This window comes from Callorhinus ursinus, unplaced genomic scaffold, assembly GCF_003265705.2.
Source record: "Callorhinus ursinus isolate GAN/ISIS: 27379988/994484 unplaced genomic scaffold, GSC_fseal_2.0 scaffold33, whole genome shotgun sequence".
Classification (NCBI taxonomy): domain Eukaryota; kingdom Metazoa; phylum Chordata; class Mammalia; order Carnivora; family Otariidae; genus Callorhinus; species Callorhinus ursinus.
Window position 1 is genome coordinate 13,527,745 of NW_027397095.1, and position 18,867 is coordinate 13,546,611.

Here is an 18,867-nt window from a genome sequence, read left to right on the forward strand (position 1 = left end):
GAGAAGTTTTCACATATAAATATATTTGTCTTTATACCAATGCAGGCATTCGATATAATTAAAATAAAGAAAATATAATTTTCAATATCTTTTAATGGAGAGAGGGGCCCGCAAAAGTGCCTAGGTCCCAGGGAGGTCATAACATAGCCCTGATCTGGCCCACAAACCAAAATCAAAAGGGAGCCACCACAACTTACCGGGTCCTCACAACAGACACAAATACTCCTTTTATTCCTACTGAATCAGCATGGAAAATGAAAACATCTCATGAGCTAGTTGGAAATGTTTTGTTTTCCAAAACAGCCAATTTAGAGCAAAACTGTATTATCAGAATCTTCTGTGGATCAATGACATTGGCAAATAGTGCAGGTCATCCTGAGGCAGTGGCATGAGTATGGTTGGATCTGGGGAAGGATGATCTGTGACATTGTTATCTCAGTTCCCACTTGCTCTTGGACCCCCGTCTCAGGCGTGAGTCAGTCGGTCATTTGCCAAGATTAGAGGAACTCATGCAGTCAGTGCTGCCCCACAAACAGTCTCTGAACTGGTGTCTCAGGAGATAATTTCTGGGCAGGGGGCAGAGTCAGGGGTGGGAGAGAGAGGCTCTTGGCCCAATTTTCTTTTCAGGGCCAAGAATTTAAAGATTGGCCCCGATATCAGACCCATCCTTTTGGATTTTAGCTGAGGGCAGCCATCTTCTTCATCTTTTCTTTGTTAAAAAGGCCGATGACACATCGGGAACTTGTGACATCCACAAGCCTACCACCCTCACATAGCAAGTCTTAGCATTTCTGCCTATTACTCTCTGAGTACACACCTATTTGTGTAGCGTGGTTACAGCCAATCACAGCATGCATGCTATTTTGTATTCAACAGGAGCCATCTTAATAACAATAATGCCTTGTTTTTGTGGAGCACATTTAGCTTTTCAGTGTGGCTTCCCATCTATTATCTCATTTGAGGCCCACAGCAATCCTGTGAGATATGTAGGGCAGGCATTATTATCCCCATTTGACAAGGAGTATTCACTCTGAGGCGGTCTCCATGGTAACAGAGGCCTAGTGGCCAAGAAGCCTGCAGTAGATTTTGATGGCATCATGAGCTAAAATGGCTTCCCCTTTTCCCTCCTCCTCCCACTCTTGATGTGTATTTTTTTTAAACAGCTTTATTGAGATATAGTTCACATCCCATATAATTTGCCCATTTAAAGTGTACAGTTCAGCGGGTTTCAGTATCTTCACTGTTACGGGCAAACCATCACCACATCAGTTTTAAAAGGTTTTCATCATCCCCCCAAAGAAACCCCGTATTCTGGGCTCTCACTTCCCTATGCCCCATTCCCCTCAGCCCTAGGCAACCACGAGGCTACTGTTCCTTCTCTACAGATTTCCCTATATTAATTAACCTTTCATATTAATGGAATCATATAATATTATGGTCTTTTGCGACCTGACTTCTTTTCATGTAGTATGATATTCTTGGGGCTCATCCATGCTGTAGCTGCATTTCTTTTTATGGCCTGATAATATTCCATCGTATGGATATACCACATTTTGTTTATCCATTCACCGGTGGACATTTAGGTTGTTTCCAGCTCGTGGCTTTTACCAATAATGCTGCTATAAACATTCATGTACTGTGTGGCCACATGTTTTCATTTTCCTTGAGTATATCGCTAGGACTGGAATTGCTGGGTCATGTCATAACTATGTTTCCCCTTTTAGGGACCTACCAGACAGTTTTCCAAAATAGCCACACCATTTGCCTTCCCGTCAGAAGTGTAGGTACAAGAGTTCCAATTCCTGCACATCCTTGCCAACTCTTGGTAGCTGACTTTTTAATTCTAGCCATCCTGGTGGGAATGACGTGGTACCTCGCTGTGGTTTTGATTTGCATTTCCTTGATCCTCCTCCCATGTTTTTTTGATCACTGGCCTCCATCAGAGGCAATGGGGAAAAATCCAGTTATATTTACTGGAAGTTTCCTCTAATGACCACCTACCTATCTCTGACTCCAGGCCCTCGGTACTTCCTACAGTTAGTGGCCTACAGTAGAGCATTTGATTCAGGGATTTGGGGTAAGGCTGGATGAATCTTTAAGAAAACCTTTCTGCTTGCCCTGTACCTATCCTATGATATCTGCCAGTCCTCACTGATACCCAGAGAGTTTAGAGGAAGAAGGCTTTATTGATGGATGGTGATATCTATTGACCAGTTTAATGAAAGGCACTTTTGCACCCTAGCACCACTTGGGTGGGCTAAAGCCAGTCTTTTCTTTTCCTTTCTTTCTTTCTTTCTTTCTTTTCTTTTCTTTTTTTTTTTATAAATAATGTATTTTTTTTAAAGATTTTACTTTTAAGTAATCTCTACACCCAACGTGGGGCTCGAACTCACAACCCCGAGGTCAAGAGTCGCACACTCTACCTGCTGAGCCAGCCAAGGCGCCCCTAAGCCCGCCTTTTCTGTTCTTGGAGTCCTTCAGCACCATCTTGCCCTGTCCTTTGGCCTGGGGGTGTGTGTGCTTCCTCGCAAGACCTACCCTTCTTACACACCCTTCTAAAGGTGTCTTGTTCCTTCTCTCCATGGTCTCTTATTTCCTTCCCTTCCCCTCCCCCTAACACGGCCATTAGCCAGCTGGAAAAGTCGCTTTACCTTCTTGTGTCCCAGTTTCTTTCCCTTCAGTAACCTCCCTAAGGGAGCCTGGCACAGAGTAGCCACTCACCATGAAGCAACTTTCATTTCCATCTCTTCACTCCGCAATTGGTAGCCCTTCAGATTAAAAAGGTTGCCGAGGCTGAGCTGAGTGACTTTCCTACCTCCCGACGGGGTCTCAATGCAGATTAGCCACCAAAGGCAGCGCATGGACAACCATCACGTGTGAACGGGTCTGTCTTCATTTAGTTGGTGGCTGAACGCTTTCTGCAGAACCAGGAGGTCAGGAGGGCTGTGACAGCACATCAAGCCTCCCCTTACCCCAGATAATAAGGGCCTCTGCTCTTCCCCAAACACAGAAGATAAACCCTGCTCTGTATGAACACGAGAACCTACATTCCTTCCCAGCCTAACTCCAGCCTAAGCCAACATTGAACAGACAGGACGTTTCATGGAAAAGCAGCTGATGGAAAGTCCTAGGTCCTCGATGGGGCTGCAGGCTGGGAGGCTGGAAGCCCTTGGGTGCCAGGAACAGGAGATGACAAATGATGGGTGGGAAAAGCAGCCACCGGGGTTATTGAAAATGATGAGAAAAGTGGGGGCAGGAGGGAGGGTGCTTTGGCCAAACCCCACAGGTCATTTTGCATAAACTGCTTGTCCCGTCCTAGCCTGCTTTTGGCCAAAGCCTCCTACCCCTTGGGGGATGTTTAGCATCACCCCAAAAGTGAACAGCACCCCTGCCTGCAAGTTCCCAGGCAGCGCTGGATCGTGTCTGTCTGTTCTACCCCAACACCCACGCCTGAGAGCTCCCTCACCAGAAAGCTGGCCAAGCCAGGACGGGAAGTCAACTGTCCTTGAGCCCCATGTTAGTCTTCTGGGCTTTCGCAGTATTTTTGGAGGTCATGGTCTTTACCTAATCTGTGTAGTTGAGTGAAAATGGCTCATAGTTCAGCTGAGTTAAAATCTACAGCAGCCTCAGTAGCTGCTCATCCCCCTGGGGCTTGCTTCCTGAGCTCTTCCTTCTGGAAACGCTGTGGCGGTGACAGCAGCGAGCACATGTCAGCCAGCCCGAGTCCTGTCCTCAGGTGACAATGAGACCTGATCGTCGGAGTAGGGCTCCCTCCTTTTGGGAGTATGATGTTGTAAGAGTCTGCATCTTGTTCCCTGGGGGCTCCTGGGAAGAAGATGAAGACTAGAAATAAAAGAAAACCAGAGAGGAAATTTCAAGGAACCGATTTCTCAATCAGTTTCGTAATTTCTCATTAACCAAGTGGCCCAGTGGAAAGCAGTTATGAGAACATTTGTATGTAATCCTCAGATTCTCGGGCTTCATAGATGGGCAGCTTTCAGAAACTAACCCGACCCACTGCCTGCTCGTGTGTGTGTGTGTGTGTGTGTGTGTGTGTGTGTGTGTACGAGCATGAGCGCGCATTTTCAAATCTTTTATTACCAATCAGAGCGCTTGCTGCTTTGTTTTCCAAAACCCAAACTCTTTGATTTGCTGTTTCCCTTTCCAGGATCTGAAACCACTCTATGCTAACCGGTGCCACTACGTCCCCAAGACATCCCAGAAGGAAGCTGAGGAGGTGAGCCGGAATGAGGCTGCATGCCTTACCTTTTGGGACAGTCTTCTGCTCTGCCTGAAACCCCCTTTCTTTTACTCCTTTTCACGGGCCTAAAGCTTGCCACTAGGTGTCTGTAGTTGATTTGTTCAGTGGGTCGGAGCACAAGTCTAATGAGGCCATGGTCATAGGTTGGAACCTCATAAGACCTAATCAGATTTACTTTGCTCTGTGGCCACTGGTTGCCCCTGTGACCCCAGCAGGCAGCCTCTCAGTGTGTGGCTTCGATCCCAAGAGGGACAGATGAGTACAGAGGCCACAGGGCAGGCCCCTCCCCCAGCTCTGCAGATGATGGTTTCGTTGCCTGGATTCGGTGCCCAGCTGGAAGAGAAGCAGGAGCCCCACCAGAGCCCTGGGTCTGGACTAGGGAGGCAGAGCCTGAGTCCCACGCGCAAGACAAGTCAGGAAGCCAAATGAGGGTCACTGAGAAGCCTGGGCCACTTTGCACGGCAACTTCTCTCTCTTGCCCCAGCAATCCTTGCGTTCCATGAGGCCTCATGCAGAACCAGAGGCAGTGGGCAGTGAGGTGAAGCTTGGCCCCGGGTCATTTTCAGAAAGTGACCCAACCCACTGCCTGCTCAGCGTGCACACAATAATCACCCCCCAACCCAGAGAGCCCTTGAATGCGAAACTACCATTCAACATAAAATACAATGAATGGTGCCCTTGGAGCTCAGCAAAGCGATGGCCCTGCTCCCAAGGCACCAGGGCACATACTTCTATTACGGCTCTGCCTTTCACCTGCGCCCCCTACGCTTCCCCCGAACGCAAATTTACCATTTTTTCTAACTATCCTCCGGTTCAAAGGGAGGAGTAGAAACGTGTGTGTGCCGACAGTTTATCAGAAAGGCAGTGAGCATTTGCATGAAGGACCCGATATAAAAAAAAGTGCCTGTTTACCATGAATATTCTCTATAACACAGTGAAACACATTCACAAGCACTTCATTGCATCCATATGGGGAAGGGCGTCTGGAAAAGTTCTTGAAAGACGGTAAATGGAAAAAATCGATGTTTTAAATTGTTTGCAAACTTGAGATGTGCAAAAATGTCATTGCTGTTCTCTTGATCTCGTGCTGAGCGCTTTCTTATGTTAACTTGGTGACTGTGAAAATATTAATAATGACTTCCATAGGTTCACTTGTAACCCTGGTCCCCCTAACCCTATTTTTCCTATATAAGGTCATAAGTTCCTCAACCAAAAATTCTCCTTCCGCGAGGGTTATGAGGAACCTTACCCAGGCAGCTAGAGAGGTACTATTGTACTTCAGAGTGCATGTGATGGCCCTTTGTCTTCCTCCCCCTCTGCTCCCCTTCCCCCGCCTGCCCCGTCCCCTGGCTCCCCGTCCCCCCCCCGTCCTCATTTCCTACTGTCATTTGTTCTTCCCTCTGTCCTTCCATCTGTCCTTCCTTCCTCTGCATCTCTGCCATTCAGGGATGGGGCACTGAGGGCTGTGGCCAGGGGCTGGGTGGACCCCGGCTCCCCGGTGGCTTGTCTCAGGCACGAGTTCAGCCAGCCCAGGGCCCATCCCCATCCCTCTCTTGCGTGGGGGTGTTCATCTGACAGCCGTCCATACCGTCCTTACCGTCTCCATCAGTCACTAACTCATATTTCCAGTCCCAGAGGGTCCTGCCCCCCATCCCGTGCCAGCCCATCTCCTCACTGTTGTGTGTGCCCTCAGGTGAACTGCCCTCACCTCAGCCGAGGATTCTGCACGCCTCGCATCCGGGGCAACACCTGTTTCTGCTGTGACCTCTACAACTGTGGCAAGTACGTGCTGAACGCCCAGGCTCGGGGAATAACGGTCGGACCCCAACGGGGACTAGAAGGGGTGGGGGCGGGAGGACAGAGTGCCAAGGGCACGTGCTATGGATCAGAGAAATGGAAGACGTTGGTCTGTCAACAGATTTCAGCTAATAAGCGTTACTTGCCTTCTCTGTGCCAGGCGCCGTGCAGAGTGCTTTGGAATATTTGATCTCATTTAGTCCTCACCTCTGATGTACGTAGGTTGACCATCTCCATTTTACAGATGTTGAGAGTGAGGTTCAGAGGAAGCAGACACCTGGCTCAAGGTCACACAGAACTTGAAATGGTAGAGATAGGGTTCAAACCAAGTTCTGTCTCAAGCGCAAGTTCAATAGCACTCAACAAATAGTTATTGAGCACTTTCTCTGGGCCTGGCCCTGTTCTAGACACTGCTGATTCAGCAGCAAACAGAATAAAAGTCCTTGCCCTGATGAAGTTTATATTTTATTAGGGAAGACAGTCGATAGCACATGAATATATAATATGCCAAGTGTTGATCAGAGGTCTGAGAAAAAAATGAGCCTGGGGTGGTAGATAGTGACAAGGTGAAGAGCACGTGTGCTGTGTGAGACAGAGTAGCCAGGGAGGGTCTCTTTGAGGAGGGGACATTTGTGCAGAGACCTGAATGAAGCCAGAGGGCAACCCAAGTAAATACCTGGGGTAAGAGTGTTTCAAGCAGCAGGAATAGCAAGTGCAAAGGCCCCGAGGCAGGAGCAGGCTTGGTGCTAGTCCTGTCATAACCATTCTGGTTCTCTGCCCTCTAATTGCAAAAACATCACTTACTCTTTCTTTCAAAACATATTTAGGTGGTAGGAATACAGGGTCTACTGTTGAGGAGCTCACAGACTAGTAGGGAAGACAGACGTGTAGACAACTGATTACAGACAACAGAGTGTGATAAGTAGAGTGGGGATCAGTGGGCATACTGGGGACCCTGGCCACCCAAATGAGTGAAGTCAGAGTTGCTGGGGGACAGTGTCAAGGAGGAGGAATGTAGGAGGAGGTGATGTGGGAGGTGAAATTTAAAGGGTAAGTAGAGGGGGCGCCTGAGTGGCTCAGGTGTTAAGTGTCTGCCTTCGGCTCAGGTCATGATCCCAGGGTCCTGGGATCGAGCCCCACATCGGGCTCCCTGCTCGGCGGGGAGCCTGCTTCTCCCTCTCCCGCTCCCCCTGCTTGTGTTCCCTCTCTCGCTGTGTCTCTCTCTGTCAAACAAATGAAAAAAAAAAATAAAGGGTAAGTAGGGAGTTAGAAAACAAACCAAAAGGGGGTAGAGGTGGGGAGGGTATTCCCAGTAGTTGTGGGGTAGGGGCAGTTTGACAGGGGGTAGGAAGTGAGGACTGAGCTATAGTCAGAGGCCCAGTCATAGAGGGCTCACTGGCCACGAGAATGACTTTGGACTTGACCCTGTAAGCAACTGGACTCAACCCAGACCCCATAAACCACTGAATGCTATAGCATATGGAAGATGGGGAGCAGAGGGCCTGGAAAGGTAGAGAGGAAGAAAGGAGTTGGCAGAGGGGGCCTGGATGGAGCTAAATCCAGAGGAGTCAGATGGATGCAGCCCCCTCCTCACTCCCACTCCCTCCTCTTGGTATTGGGGGGCCTGTCCCTCTGGTCTGAGGATCAAGACCGGACAGCCTGGAGGCAGGGAGGTGACGTGGGGGGGAACTCACACCAGCCTCATTTCGTTAAAAGGTTGGGCAGGCAGAGGAAGAGAAAACTTAAGGACTCAAATAAGGTTTGGGGATTATCTGGGAGGTTCAATTATTCATGTTGTAATAATAACTAACACTTGTAAAGGACTTCCCTCCTTCGCAGTGGTGATGGAGAGCTGGCTATAATTGTACTTCCTGAGCTCATCCTTCCAAAAATGATCAAAGGAATGTAAAATAGGTCCTAGGGGAATTGGGGTTATTTTGCTCTCTTTCCTTTTGCCTCCCCTTCCCTCCCCTTCCCTGCTGCTGTCCTTCTCTCTCCTTCTCCCCCCCACACTGCTCTCCACTCCCCCTGTTTTCCCACTTCCTGGCCTGGGTGCCTGGGGGGGGGGGGGGGCGCCGGGTCTGGGAGCCGACCAGCCCCGGAGGGCTGCGAAGTGACTTCTTGCAGACACACCTTTCTCTCTGCAATTAACTGTGTTGCTGGAAAAGCTTTGAATAAACTAAATCCTACTTTAAATTCCATTTAGCTGAGTCCTTAGGTGAATTTTTTTTTTTCCCGAAAGCGGAGGCTCGAGCACAATATATCTTCCTGTCAATCTGAACTTGATAATAACTGACTTTCTTACTTTCTTAAAGCAAGTTATGCCAGTATGGTCTTCAAGGCTCTAAAGGCAGGGAACATGACTTCATCTTATCTGTACCCCCAGGCCCTGACACAGGACCGGGCATGAGTAAAGACCTAATGAAACAGGAGTGACATTTGTTGCAAAGTACCAAAAAGAAGAACACCCTTTTCACCAGGAAGATAAAGTATTGGCCTAGGCAACTAAGAGGGGTCACGGGGACATTGTCCCTAAAGATCTTCAAGCCTGGAAATGGTTTTCACCTACCGAGACCAGCCCCGGGCATCAGTCAAGGCCCTGTCTGCAGTGCAAAGTTTCCAAAGGCAAAGCCACTAGGAAAAGATTTCCTGAACTTTCCATCAGGAAACAGTCCCACTGGGGTCATAAACCAAGGCCCACGAGACTTTAAGAGGCAATGATCCTACAATAGAGGGCAAAGTTTTTCCTTGTCCCGAGGCTTTTTCCAGCCAGCTCCAAAGAGACCTGCACTCCAGGCCTAAATATAGCTAGCAACAAGCATTCTGAGAGACGCGGGGGCTTTAATTTTGCTGAGTGCGTATTTGTTTTCCTCACACGAAACCTATTTTTAATCGATTGGCAGCTCCCCGAGTCCATTTCCTGGAAAGAAGTCCAAGAAAAAAAAAGTGGGAACAAAAACATCAGGCAGTCATTTGTACAGAGCTATGGAAACAGAGTTTCTACTGTCCCCTCAAACCCACAGACCTTCCTTGACGTCAAGGCAGTGAGGTTTTAATACCAAACATAGATTATTCCATTTAGCCTTGCACAGGAAGGTGGCCTTCTCTAGGACACAGCTCCTCAGCAGCTGCCTCTCAGAGCACTTCACTCAGCTTTGGAGAGGTCAAGTCAGTATCACTGGTTTCCAGCGTGTCACCTAAAGGAAATGGAAGGATATGGGGTGGTTTGTGAACTACTTCAGCTGGTAACAAAACGAAAGGAGATAGCTTACTTTCATTCGTTCCTCCCTTCAGCAAACTTTTCTTGAGCTCCTGAAATATGTGCCAAGGACTGTTCGAGAAGAATAGGTATGGAGAAAGCGTAATTTTACCCTGACGGAACTCAGTTTACCAGTGGGGTTGTGGGGAGGGCAGCTTAGACCCATACAAAGATTCCCATGGCTCCAGGCCCCTATGGAAGAGCGGAAGGATGCCCTGCTGCCTTATCCAAGATCTGTTGCCTCCTCCTTGGTTAAGGAGGCGACTGAAACACAGAGAGGTTATCTGTTCCTCCAGGCACACCCAGCAAGTTGGGAGCAAGAAGGTAAAAGCCCATATTGGGTAATCAAGCTCACGATCAATGCCACAGTCTTTGAACTCAGTTACTCATTCACCAGGTATTTATTGATGACTTACAACGTTTCTCCCACTATGCTAGGCAGTGAGGGAGACACAACAGATGTGTAAGAGATGACCCTCACCCTCAAGAGGTTACAATTTAGATGGAGACGTTACATCCACCTTGGCTGTAGCCTCAGCACCCAGAACAGTACTCAGCACTGAGTGGGCCCTCAATAAACATCGGATTGAATGACTAACTGAATTACTGATATTTGCAAAGTGCCAAACTAAGAGGAACAGACTGTCTGAGGCTGTGGGAGTCCAGGGAAAAAGCCAGTGAATGGGGCACTGGAGTCCTTGAGGGAGACACTGGAGAGATGGGTATGGAAGCTTCAAGCAGTGGGAGAGGTTAGGACAGGCAGAGAACAGAAGGCAGTACCTTCCATGCAGGGAGAGAAATCGGAGCATAGGTTTGGAATAAGTACCCAGCATGGCCGGGTCTGGGCTCCTGGGGGCCCCAGGTTAGCTGGAGCGTGGACTCCATTTTGGACTCGGATTATGGCAGGCTGAGGAATTTGGACCCTTTTGCCGGAAGGTAATGAATGGGGAGCCATGGAAAGATTTTGATTAAATGAATTATTCAGTTTTAAAAATGTTTGAGGAAGCTTAATCGGGCAGTGGTAGGGACTGGTAGGAGGGCCTTGCGGTCCTGGAGACTGAACCAAGTGGAATCATGAATCTCACACAGAAACAAACCGCATTCATTTTGCTAAACCCTGAACCAGGTCTAAGTATTAATGTTCTTTTCCTTCATGGTTAAGTAAAAAATATTTCAGTAGCTGCTGAACCTGCTCAAACTGGAACCAAACATATAGTATCTAAAATTATTGAATATTTTTAAACAAACCACTAACCTATCATGGTGGTGTGGTCTGCGCCTTTCAAGTATCAACCCTTTTAATAAGGAAATTCTAAGGTTCGTTGCCAGAGGCTGGCTCTTAGAAGGGAAAAAAAACCATGGCTACATGTTTTGCCGGGGGCTCTTATTATGTGCTGGAGTGGTGCTTTGGTGCATTCTCTCATTGAGTCGCCCAGGCTTAGACAAGTAAGTTAGTGTTTGCAAACTGCTTAGAATAGTACCAGATAATAGTAAGGACTATAACACTTTTTGCTATTATAATTGCATTATTTTTCAGAATTGTAGATTTGATCGACATCTATGATAGCTAGATATACATATTCTTATTTGATACTATCAAAAAGAAAATATTCTACCTGCCACAAGTAATAATTACTTTGGAGTTACTATGTTCATGGATGTATGCAGAGAGCCACGGGTCTTTAAGCTTTAGGCAATAAGCTTTCTGTGTATCCCTTCCTGCTTGTGGGTGGGCTCCAGCTCTGCCCTTGAACATACTGAAATCCAGTTCAAATTCCAAGGAATGAAGACATCTTTAAAATTTCACTAAGGAAGCTTACTATTTAAAACAGTGGGTTTCAAGGCACCTGGCGGGCTCTGTCGGGTGGAGTGTGCGACTGTTGATCTCAGGGTCGAGAGTTGGAGCCCCACTTTGGGGGCAGAGTTTCCTTTAAAAATAAAAAACAAACAAATAAAACAGTGGGTTTCAAACATCAGTGAGCTCGTTAACACAGATCCCTGAGCCTCACCCTAAGAGATTCTGCCAGAGTCTGTGGGCCTGGGGCCTGGGAATCTGCATGTTTAAGCATCTCTTTCTCCAAGACATATGCACCCGCAGACACACAAATAACACACTGACACACACAGGCAGGCACTCATACACACAAACACAGATGGTTCTGATGCAGTCTGTCCCGTAACTGCACGGATGGCAAGTCCTCAGAAAAAACACCGAAAACACTGATTTTAAAGAATCCCAAGATAAAATAAAATCATCTGTGAAGTTTAAAAAGTCTTTTCTTGCATGAACAGTCCCTCCCTGGTTCGCTTTGGAGGCTAAGCTTTAATTTTTTTCCCCTTTTCACTTCCAGGGTTCTTCTAAGAGGGGAGTCCCACCTAATAACCACCCCGACGCCAGGGCGTTTTGGTCGTGACTTTCATTTTAAGAACCACAATGTTGGAGATTCATTAGCGATTCCAGCGGCCAAGTTGTAAACTAGTTTGCAACATCCAAGAAGACAGGAACTTTCATTGAATCAGCTCAACAAGTGTTTATGGAGCACCAGCTAGGTGTCAGGGACAGCAGTGGACAAAACAAACCGAGTCCCTGCCCTAGAGCTTCCGTTCAGGTCGGAGAGACAGACAGTAATGAATGAGTGCTAGAGAGCAATTCAAGGAGGGTAATGTATTAGGCAGCTCAGGCTGCCATGGTAAATACCATAGACTGGGTGGCTTCAACAAGAGACATTCATTTGCTCAGAGTTCTGGAGGCTGGAAGTCTGAGGTCAGGGTGCCCACATGGCGGGGGTCTGGGGAGGGCTCTCTTCCTGGCTTGCAGACACCCACCTTCTCCCTGTGTCCTCACCTGGCCTTTCCTCAGTGTGTGCATGTAGCTGGAGAGAGATTTCTCTCTCTCTCTCTCTCTCTCTCTCTCTCTCTCTTCCTCTTTTTATAAAGCCATCAATCTTATCGGATTAGGGCTCCACGCTTCTGACCTCATTTAACCTCAATTACTTCCTAAAAGCCCTGTCTGTGTCGGAATGCAATCCTATTGGGAGTTAGGGCTTCAACTTGCGAATGTGGGAGGAGGACACAATTCAGTCCACAGCAAGTAATGTGAGGGACGGTGGCTGGGCGGGGAGAGGGTGGGGGTGGCTTTGGACTGAGTGTGGCCAGGGAAGGCCTCTCCAAGGAGGTGAGATTCGGGTTTTGGGCAGCAGCTTGGCTTCAGTTCTTTCCTGGGACGTTGTTGTTGTGTTTGTTGCTGTTTTGTTTTGAAAGAGGAAACGGCGAAATCTTTGAAGCCTGAATTCGGATCCCAGCTTTACCACTTATGACTTGGGCAAGTTCCTAACCTCTCTGTGCTTCAGTTTCTTCATCTGGAAAATGGGAATGGTGATAGTACGTACCTCATAGAATAGTGTAAGGGTTTGCAGTGCTGTCTAATAGAACTTTCTGCAAAAATGGTAAAGCAATCTGCTCTGTCCAGTGCAGTAGCCCGCCTCTAGTGTGGCTTTTGGAAGTGTGGCTATTGAGCACTTGAAATGTGGCTGGTGAGCCTGAGCAACTGAATTTTTTGTTTTACTTCATCTTAATTAATTTAAATTTAAGCAGTCACATGACCAGTAGCTAACCATATTGGACAGCACAGATTTAACGAATTCACGCGTGTAAAATGCTTAGCACTGTGCCTGGCACGGAGCAAGGGTCAATATATGCTATCTAATACTGGGTACTATTGTATTATTTTTCCCAATCGTAGATTTGATCGGCATCTATGATGACAGATTGATAGGCATACCTATTCTGTTAGTGATGGTGACAAGTGTTTCCCTGGTAGGGGGGAGGTGGTTTTTTTAATTTATTTTTTTGGATAAACAGCAATCACACTTTATCATAGTGCCTCACTCCCCCAGTGCATTCACGGCTATGCTGTCCCTCACCCTACCTGCCCACCTGCTCACCTGTCTTTTCGCTGAGCTACGTGGTAGCCGAAGCCTCGGGGGACAGCCTGCTTCCTGGGGACTGACGGGTGTGTGCTTCTCCCTGTCCAGCCGCGTGGAGATCACTGGTGGGTACTATGAATACATCGACGTCAGCAGCTGCCAGGACATCATTCACCTCTACCACCTGCTCTGGTCTGCCACCATCCTCAACATCGTCGGCCTGTTCCTGGGCATCATCACTGCCGCTGTCCTTGGAGGCTTTAAGGACATGGTAAGGAAGGAAGTGCCTTCCCATTCCAGAGCCCCTGCTGGGGACCAAGGTGGAGCCTAGGAAGTTGGAGGCCATGGGGACCCATGTTTTGAAGGGAGGAATCAGAAGCCATTGCTTTAAGAATGTAACTGCCTTCCAACATCTCAAGTTGAAGGAGCCAGGCAATGTCATTAGTCTGCAAAAATTTCTTGTTAACATGAGTTGCCCGTGTTCTTGAGGCACATTCTGGGGGGCGGGGGTGAGGAGCTGGTGGCCTCAATTCTCCCGTTCATGCTGGTTATGTAAACATAGCCTTTCATGTTCCCCCCCGCCCAAACACACACTTTTAGTAGAAACCTTTCTGGGCAGTTTTGTTTTTTTTTTTTTTAAACAGATTTGGGAGAGTTGGAAGAAAAGAGGTTTTTTAGCTCAGGTAAGAGTAATGTTAGTCTCCCCCTCCCCAGGAATTTCATCCTGGAGTTTCTCCAGAAAGACCATGTGGGCTCTTCTCTTTCTCCACTGGAAGGGCCAGCCCTGGGCTAAGCTGTTTGCAGGGTCTTGTCCTCAACCTCAGCCTCCCTGAGTTCCCTATCTTCCCTCTCAACTCCTTGCCATATGTGTGTGTGTGTGTGTGTGTGTGTGTGTGCGCGCGCGCTCACGCGCGTGCACCCAGTAAGTGCCCCATAATAGGGGGCTTCTTCCTTCCTGTGCTTTTAAAGCGTTTCTAAGCATTTCTTTGCTCATTTAACAAACCTTGATCTCTAATTATGGAGATAATAGCTTTAGAGCTATGGTTGTCAACCTGGCTTCCTATTAGAATAGAATCACCTGAGGTGTTTAAAGAGCCCAGATGCCTGGACCCCTCCTCCAGAGTTTCTAATTTAATTGGTCTAAATTGAAGCACGGGCATCAATATTTTTATAAGTTCCCCAGATGGTTCTGCTCTGCAGCCAGTATTGAGTACCACTGCTTTAGAGGGGTCCTTCATGTGTTTAGGGAATTATTTTGTGCCTAAAAGGGGTTTTCCTTTGACCCCAGAAAGGAGGCAGATAGCCCCTCAGCCCGGGGCTGTTTCTGTCCCATTTTGGGCTCTCTGAGGAACAGGAACCTGAAAGGCAGTTTGTAACTTGACCTTGGACTGTCAAAAGGCTAAGCAATGGAAAGTGAAGGGAGGGGGGGTAAGACAAGGGAAAAGAAAACACTCCAGAGCACGACCAAGTTGTCAGGAAGTTATTGAGTGTTCCTGCTGGTGACTCCAAGTCAAGAGAATTCCTTCCCTGCTCACGTCCTGTCTGTCGGTCTTTTTTTCTCTCCCTCTCTCACTCACGCATCCCCCCCCCTTTTTTTTAACTTTCTATTTATTTATTTTTAGAGAGAGAAAGAGAGTGAGAGCCAGGGGCGGGGAGGAGGGAGAGGGAGAGAGAATCTCAAGCGGACTCCACGCCCAGCGCAGAGCCCGACACAGGGCTTGAGCTCACGACCCTGAGATTACAACCTGAGCCAAAACCCAGAGTCGGGCGCTCAACTGACTGAGCCACCCAGGCGCCCCTCATACACACATTTCTCATTCCTGCGCCCCCCTCCCCACGCCAGGGCGAGCCGGAGCGCTAAGGAGTGGGGGACACATCAGCATAGATGGGACCGTTGGAGGAAGGAAGTCCCGTAGGGCTGGGCCTAAGGGAGCTTTGGGGTGAGAGGGCTTCAGAAAAACTGTTCCTGGGTTGAACAAAGAATGCCCTGTGTTCTTGGAGACTTTCCTCAGGGGGCGGCTGAAAGCAGAGGCGCCATGCAGAATGTGAGCCACTCTGGCTGGAGGAGAAGCTCTGGGGTTGGTGAATTGAGGAGATGGGACAGCAGGATGGGTGTTAAGGGTTCTCTGGAACATTCCTAGTGCTTTCAGACCTGGGTGGCCGAGCTACCCTGAGGCACAAATGCAGTGGGTGGTGGCTACTCGGTAGGCTCCATGGGGTTCCTGCAAGGAGTCAGTTGACTGTCGATGTACAGGTTTATTTCTGGACTCTTCATTTCACTGTGACCTTTGATCTTTAGGGGGAAAGGGGGTTTGTTGAGGGTCTGTCCTGAAAGGTAGCAGTGACGATGGTCCTTTATACAAAGGGCTTTTGCACAATTACTTTCTTCACTCCTCCCCACTATTACTACCTGATGAGATAAGTATTACTGCCCCCATTTAACAGATGAGGAAACAGGCCAACAGAGGTCAAGTGACTTGCCCAGAACTAAACAGCAGAGCTGGGACTGGAGCCCAGCTTTGTCCGATGCCAGAGCCTTTGCTCTTTCTACTGCACCCCAGCTGCCTGGACCAATGTTTGGATAGCCCTTTCCGGTTCCACAAGTGTTTCAACACACATTAACTCCTTTGTTTAGCGGCTTTAATTTAGAACAGTTAAAGGCGAGTTGTTTCCAGCTGTCCAGAGCTTCCTTAGGAGGAAAGGAGGAGGGCCAGAGAAGTACAAATGCAGGGCCTGGGAACTCAGTCAAGGACCAGTGGGCAAAACGGAAGACTGAGAGCAAAGATCCGATTCGTGAGATGGGAGAGTGAGCGGGAATGGAAGACGGGGGGCCCGGGAAGAGCCCTTACTTTGATGGCTTTACTAAAATGAGATGTGGTGTAGGCCATCCTGGAACATCAGCCAGGTGAGCCTAAATACAGTCTTTGGCCTGGGTCCAAACGCGGTTGGTGACTCGTGGTGTGCCTCCCCGCTGAGCAGAAGGTCCGGGGATGTGCAGGGAGGCCCGCGGGGGGCTGGCTGGTGAAAGCCATTCCTAGGGAGTGAGGACAGGAGCCAAGGGCTGGGAGCTGGCAGCTGACAACATGATCAGCTAGGAGCCGCCGCTTCCAGAATGTGGCCTCCTGAGAGGAACAAGGATGTCCTCATTCCCTGACCAGCGGCGGCATGGGGAAAAGGATCTTTGAGAAATGTTTGATGAAGTGTCTGTTGATCCAAGATAGAAGAAGTTGAGATGGGTCTTTAAAAGGTGACTGTATCTTGCCAGTTTCTCATCTTTGGTGTCTCTGGTTTGGAGGAAAGCAGGGAGGCATAAAAGTGGCACTCTTTCCAAAGTCCACAATCATCGCCTCAGAATAGACTCAGTCTCGTCCAGGCAAGACTGCGTTCACCATTTCCTGGGCCGCCTAGAAATTTCGTGTTCCCCTGGAGCTCAGAATGTGACTGATCAGTGATTGGGGGCGGGTCTCACAGCTTTAGAGCCCCAGAGTTGTTTTTCTAAAGATTTTATTTATTTATTTATTTGAGGGAGAGAAAGTGAGAGAGAGAGAGAGAGAGAGAGAGAGCACAAGAGGGGGGAGGGTCGGAGGGAGAAGCCGACTCCCTGCTGAGCGGAGAGCCCGATGCGGGACTCGATCCTGGGACCCCGGGATCATGACCTGAGCCCAAGGCAGACACTTGACTGAGCCACCCAGGCGCCCGCGGAGCCCCAGGGTTTTAACAGGAATACACACACTGCTGTACGCACACACAGACACAGAGCCCAAATGTGTTATAAAATCACAGCGATGTAAGGCCTCACCAGACATTTATTTGGAGCCATCTCTTGGGCCCCTTCCCTGCCCGACCGTTTACCTCCCTTTGCTCCCCCGGCCTCTCTTGCCCTGCCCATTCTGTCCACACCCTCTACCCTGGACTCTCCTCTCTTCCGTGCCTTTTCTGTGCTCATTCCATCTTCCTCTTGTGTCGCTTTCTCTGTAATAGTCAACTTCCTTTCAAAGATGATCCCGCCCCCCCCCCCCGGCCTCTTCTCTGAACACACAACAATTTATTTTATAGAGTTTACATTGCATGATTGTTTCTCTCTGGCTAGGCTTAGTTTATTTGCATAGAAGAACTGGTTTCATTTTGCAAGAGCTGGAGAGCGTGCTTTTAACTGACAGAAGGCCAAGGGAACATGCTTTCTGGGACTTCCTCGGGGATGAAATTTCTTCTTAGCATTCTGGTGGAGAGGTAAGGGCGTTTCTGAGCACTCTTTCTCTATAAAGCAAGCCAGCCCTTGGAATGGTCAAGAATCTCAGCCCTCTCCCGAGCGTGGGAGGGGCTGACAAACATTTCTCTGCTTGTCTGGGAGTTGCATTGTAATGCCTGAGGTTTGTAGCTCTTCAAACCTCCCAGAGATGTAAACAGTAACCCACTCCAAGGAAGAGAGCAGTAGAACTGTGTTGAAACTTGCTCTAAGGAAGATTCCTGTGCCAACACCCCCGGCGTGGCTGCCTGTAGCCCATTGCCAAAGCCTGCCCACACGCTTTCATCACTTGAGAGGAAGCTTCTGCTCTCCGTTAATGTGGAGTAGATATGTACCAAGAATCAAGACTCAATGATTTTGCAGACAGCTCTTGATTATCCACGCCAATGGCAGCAGTGTCAATGACACGGAAAACGGGAAAAACACTTACCCTGCACCTTGACCCATGTGGCACTCATAAGGTCCTGCTTGGGACAGCCCTGTTTGGGAACTAATGAGCAGTGGTGACTTCCTTTAGCAGTGTATTTGGGGTCTTATTCTTTCCTTTGTCTTTTTGGTTTTTTTACATGATTTCAAATTTTCTGTAGGTTTGAATTTTTCAAAATAATAAATTGGGGGAAAATGACACAAGTAATACCTATTATATATATATATATATAAAAGGAGGGCACCTGCGTGGCTCAGTCAGTTAAGGGTCGAGCTCTTGATCTCAGCTCAGGTCTGGATCTCAGGGTCATGAGTTCAAGCCCCACACTGGGCTCCACGTTGGGCATGGAGCCTACTTAAGTTAAAAAAAAAAAAGGAAAGAAAGTGAAGGATCCCCATTTACCTCCTGATGCTACTTCCCTCCCCAGAGATAACCACAGTTGACAGTCTGTTGTGAATCTTTCCAGGTTAATTTCTTTTAATTTACAAACGTACATACATGTATAGTTGTTCAGGTCTTTGTTTTTATGTAAGTCAGGAATCATGCTATATAACGTAGTGGGTTCTTTTTTTTTTTTTTTTTGGAGGAGTTTTAGGTTCACAACAAAATTAAGAGGAAGGTGTAGAGGGGCACCTGGGTGGCTCAGTCGTTAAGCGACTGCCTTCGGCTCAGGTCATGATCCCAGGGTCCTGGGATCGAGCCCCGCATCGGGCTCCCTGCTCAGCAGGAGGCCTGCTTCTCCCTCTCCCACTCCCCCTGCTTGTGTTCCCTCTCTCACTGTCTCTCTCTCCCTGTCAAATTAATAAATATAATCTTAAAAAAAAGAGGAAGGTATACAGATTTCCCATGTCCTCCCTGCTCCCACCCCACACGTAGCCTCCCCCTTTGACTACATCCCCAGCAGAGAGGCACATTTATTATCAAGGATGAACCTACAACGCCAAGTCATTG

The 18,867-nt window shown here is 48.3% G+C and overlaps 1 protein-coding gene across 1 annotated transcript in view; it reads left to right on the forward strand.

Moving 5' to 3' along the window:
- The window catches only part of TMEM255A (transmembrane protein 255A), a 46,586-nt gene that overhangs the window by 19,374 nt on the left and 8,345 nt on the right, over positions 1–18,867 (forward strand). The window contains exons 5-8 of the mRNA XM_025852673.2: positions 4,169–4,237; positions 5,455–5,526; positions 5,955–6,043; positions 13,352–13,514. Coding sequence (XP_025708458.1) covers positions 4,169–4,237; positions 5,455–5,526; positions 5,955–6,043; positions 13,352–13,514 — 393 coding nt within the window. The remainder of the gene's footprint in view (positions 1–4,168; positions 4,238–5,454; positions 5,527–5,954; positions 6,044–13,351; positions 13,515–18,867) is intronic.